The 4,709-nt window shown below is 50.4% G+C and overlaps 1 protein-coding gene across 1 annotated transcript; it reads left to right on the forward strand.

The window, feature by feature from the left end:
- The first annotated feature begins 775 nt into the window (after positions 1 to 775).
- On the forward strand, positions 776 to 3,638 carry GJD2 (gap junction protein delta 2). Its single transcript, XM_044436585.1, has 2 exons — positions 776 to 846; positions 2,795 to 3,638. Exons 1-2 carry the CDS (start codon positions 776 to 778, stop codon positions 3,636 to 3,638), a joined length of 915 nt encoding a protein of 304 aa, XP_044292520.1.
- The last annotated feature ends 1,071 nt before the right edge of the window (positions 3,639 to 4,709 follow it).

The raw sequence follows: 4,709 nt of genomic DNA on the forward strand, positions 1-4,709 counted from the left end.
AGGGCTCCGTTCATCATTGGACGGTTCAGCAGCAGCGATCCGAGCCCCGCCGCCCTGCTCCCCACCTTTCCGGCTCCGAGGAGCTGCAACGCCCCCTTCCCGCTGCCTCTCCCGCCCGCTTGCCCGCCGATGGATGGGCAGCGCGAAGGGCACTTCCCGCCGAAGGACGCGGCGACGCAGGCCGAGCCCCGGAGAAGCGAGGTCGGGGGCGGAGAGGCCGAGGATGCGGCCGCGGGGAGGCGAGGGGGGCGGGCGGGCGCCGTCCCCCCTCGCTCCCTGCCTCGTTACCTGCGCGGCATGCCAGGGGACTCTCCGTGCGCATCCGCTCCCCAGGCCCCTGGGCGCAGCGGGCTGGGCTGGGCTGGGCTGGGCTGGAGATGGTGCCAGCCGGCGCCGCGGAGGCCCTTCTCCGCGGGAGCCGTCGACGGCGCCCCGGCGGCGGCGGCGGCGAGCCCTTGCCGGCTGCGGCGCTGCGCTCGGCGGCCGCGGCTCCCCTCCAACCTGGCCGTGACGCAAGCAGAGCCTACTTAAAGGCGGCTGGGAGGCGGGCGGCGAGACACTGAAGGCGACCTCCGCCTGGGCTGCGCAGCGCCAGGCGATCGCCGCCCCGGCTGCCTCCCGGGAGCCGCCCCGCCTGCCAGGCAGCCCGGCCGCCGGCTGGGGGCCTCCCTCCGCGGGGCGGGCGGCCCGGCCGGCCCCGCGCTTCTCAGGCGCCGAGGGAGCGCGCCGCTCTGCCGCCGCCGCCGCCCGAGCCTTCGCCTCCCGATGAACCGCGATGGGGGAATGGACCATCCTAGAGAGACTCCTCGAAGCCGCCGTCCAGCAGCACTCCACTATGATAGGGAGGTGAGTCCGGGCGGCCGCGGCCGTGGCCCTCCGCGGCCAGCAGCCCCCTCCCCCGCCCCTCGCCCTCTTTGACCCGCAACACTGCGGCGGAGACTGGAAGAGGACCGGCCGCCTTGCCCTCACGCGGTCTCCGCGGTGGCTGCCGATGCGTCCCCCGCGCGCCCCCGCACTCCCCGAGACCCGGCCTCGGAAGGAATTCCCACGGCTTCGCCGGGATGTCTCTGAGGGGCTGCAGCCTCACCGGACATCTCTTACCCAACGGAGATGGGATTTCCCTCCGATCCACCCCCCCGTCCCCCCACTGCTCCTTCTAAAAACTTGCGACCGCAACACACGACTGCTTCTTCCCCCAGACACCCACCCGCACCTTCTCTTCCCCCCGCTCCTCTGCTTTATTGCAGAGTTCACTGCTAGTGCAGAGGACTCTTTTAACCTTCTGTATAATCCATCCCTCGCTGCCCACCCCCGTTGGTGTGCTCATTAGAAAAAACAGAAAGCGAAAAGGCTGAATTCACATTTAAAGCAAGCAAGCCAACAAAAACATGGGTGAGATGTGCTTTGAGACGAAAGAAAGAAAGAAAGAAAGAAAGAAAGAAAGAAAGAAAGAAAGAAGAGTCCTGAATAATCTAGTTGGTGATGGCAGCTTGCAAAAAGCAAGGGTAAAGTAAGGACAAGCAAAACTCCCTTGCCTTTGGTTTGCCTCGCTCCTCAGAATTGTGCTTTACGATGCCTGATCAATATGCTGCATACCATGGGAAAGTGGGAGAGTTGCCACCGTCTTTCATTTGACCAACTTCTGCTCTGCAGCTGAGGTTCAGGAAAGGGGAGGGGTGGGCAGAAGCGCTACCGGCTGCTTGAAAGTGTCATTGTGGTTATAGATCTTGCCCTAAGATTTGCCAAACTAAGATTTGTGTCCACATAAACTAAGCAAGCATTTCCTTCTGCTTGCTGCAAATATCCGTGTGGAGGAATACATTGCTTAGGCAATCATTTTAATCTTTTATTATTATCAAGCCACTCAACAAAAGCTGGGAAGTTCTCTTGAGGCTGAGCGAGACACAGAATCAGCACTGGACAGCTCCACGGAACTCTACTAAAAAGACAGCCAGAGATGGACTTCCTAGGTCCGTACGCTGAAGGAAAGTTAAGAACTGCCTGGCTACATTAGGCCAAACGTTCTTCTATTAAATTCATTGATTTTATAAATTTAGGAACCACATTCAGTACTTTTAAATTTACCCAAGCGGCATGTATTAAAAATGTAAAAGCTACCAATAAAAACTCATCAACCATCATATCCTTGAATGTAGGTGTTAAAGGCTAGCTCACAAGTGCAAAGACCGTGAGCACAACAATAATACACAGTATTTTAAAAATCAGCAGAGGATCAGCAGTTAATAAACTGGATCTAAGCATCTTTGCAAATAAGAATATCTTCACTTCTTTGTAGGAAGGATATGAAGAAGTAGATAGAAGATCCTCATTTGGAGGACATCTAATTCCATCTCTGATATGGCCAGATGTGAGCAGCAGGGAAGTTTGGAAGTGGAACAAGATTATGAAACTTGCCTTTTCTGTCTAGTCCAGTGCTGTTGATGTTGACTGGCAGTGGCTCTCTAGGGTTTTGGGCAAGAGTTGTTTTTTTCCTGCCCAAAGATGCCAGGGAACACAGCTTCTGCATGAAAAGCAAAGCAGAGTAAACTAGTGGCTCTACCATTGGGCTAGGATCACAGAACATGGAAGGTGAATTTCTGGCTACTGTGGCTTGTGGTGCCCAGCACACCTCTGCTCCATGTATTTATGTAATCTTAAAAAACTCAAACAAACAACCCAGTTAGGCTTTTATATTGGTAGCCACCACAACATCCAATGACAATGAATTCTGTAGGTTTTTCAGAGCATCTCTCTTGCCCGGTATATGTGCACTCATCCAACCTTTGTTTTATAGGATTCTGCTGACCGTGGTGGTGATCTTCAGGATTCTTATTGTGGCAATAGTAGGAGAAACTGTTTACGATGATGAGCAGACTATGTTTGTATGCAACACCTTGCAGCCAGGCTGCAATCAGGCATGTTACGACCAAGCGTTTCCAATTTCTCACATTAGGTACTGGGTATTTCAGATCATCATGGTGTGCACCCCTAGCCTCTGCTTCATAACATACTCTGTTCACCAGTCTGCCAAGCAGAGGGAAAGGAGGTATTCCACTGTCTTCCTCACTCTGGACAGAGATCAGGACTCCATGAAACGGGAGGACAGTAAGAAGATCAAAAACACCATTGTGAATGGGGTGCTGCAAAACACTGAGAACTCCACCAAGGAGGCAGAACCTGATTGCTTGGAAGTGAAGGAAATCCCTAACCCGGCTATCAGAACAACTAAGTCCAAGATGAGGCGGCAAGAAGGCATCTCTAGATTTTACATCATCCAGGTGGTCTTCAGAAACGCCCTGGAGATTGGGTTTTTGGTGGGACAGTATTTCCTCTATGGATTCAATGTCCCGTCCATGTATGAATGTGACAGGTACCCTTGCATTAAGGAAGTGGAATGCTATGTCTCTAGGCCCACTGAGAAGACAGTCTTCTTGGTCTTCATGTTTGCTGTAAGCGGCATTTGCGTGGTGCTCAACTTGGCTGAACTGAACCACTTGGGCTGGAGAAAGATCAAAATGGCAGTTAGGGGAGTGCAGGCGAAACGGAAATCGATCTACGAAATCAGGAACAAGGACCTGCCACGTATGAGTGTGCCTAACTTTGGCAGGACTCAGTCTAGTGACTCTGCTTATGTGTGAGGTTGTGACTGAATCAGAACACTGTGCTGGGTATCACTAACCTAGCGAACATGAGCATTCGGGAAAGAACAATGCTTAAGCAGTTGTTTCCTCAAACCACCAAGAACGCCATTAAGGTACTAGATCTGCACTTTCTAAACCAGACACAAAACTGAGTGCTAAATAAAAGACTGATGAAGAAACAGGTATACAACACCTTCAATCTGGCCTTACAGCTCAATCACATTTTCCCCTAATGATCCAATGCTATTTGCTGAATGGAGCAACTCTGTAGCCATCAGTAGGTTGAGTCTGTTTTGCCTCACTGATGGAAACATACTTAGAATGTTATATTTAAAAACTGCAAGGAAGCCATTTCTGGAGGGAAGGCTTGCGGGAGGGTGTTGCGGCAATGTACAAATGCAAGCATGTCTTTGAAGCGTGGCCAGGGGTGGGAGGGAGTTTTGCACTGTCCAGGCATACGACTGCAAAGTCCACCAGTGCATCCATGGACTTCATCACATGGATGCCTGACATTACACCATCTGTCTCCATCACATGGTTGGTAACTCTGTACTGTTAGCATTTTTTCTATCCTTGATTTTGTACAACAATTACCCAAAAATGATAGTACTGAATATAATTTTGCCGTTTTTTTGCTTGCCTGTCTGCTCACACCAGAGACCTTAATCAGTACTATGCTAGTTGTGATCTATCAAATTCATAAATAAATATTTAATTAAAATTGTTCCCTGCTATGCGTACAAACAAGATGGGATAATCTAAAGTTCACCCAAGTTATATATTACCTACATTTTAAAAACACATATACCAAAGGAGCAGAATTTATTGCTGTTAACTGTGAATAGATTTCACCGCCTCTTTGCTCTTATTTATATAAGTGCCATTCTTGAAATTAAAACATCTAACTCTGTATTTAGACAAAGGCTTGGCAAAGGGTCCCAACTTGAAACCACATGGTTTTATATTTTCCTTTTGGTTTAATACAAAATATTTTCTTTAGTTATTGCAAAGGTGTAAAAAAGCAGCTGATAAAGTAATTGCCTTTTTGTAAAATAGAAAGCTAACTTT

This window comes from Varanus komodoensis, unplaced genomic scaffold, assembly GCF_004798865.1.
Source record: "Varanus komodoensis strain SLA01 unplaced genomic scaffold, ASM479886v1 scaffold3, whole genome shotgun sequence".
NCBI lineage: Eukaryota > Metazoa > Chordata > Lepidosauria > Squamata > Varanidae > Varanus > Varanus komodoensis.

Bases quoted from the DNA above. Each gene is read 5' to 3' on its own strand.
- GJD2 (XM_044436585.1), top strand. From the start codon at position 776: ATGGGGGAATGGACCATCCTAGAGAGACTCCTCGAAGCCGCCGTCCAG. The intron at 847-2,794 runs GTGAGTCCGGGC...TTTGTTTTATAG, and splicing joins CACTCCACTATGATAGGGAG to GATTCTGCTGACCGTGGTGG.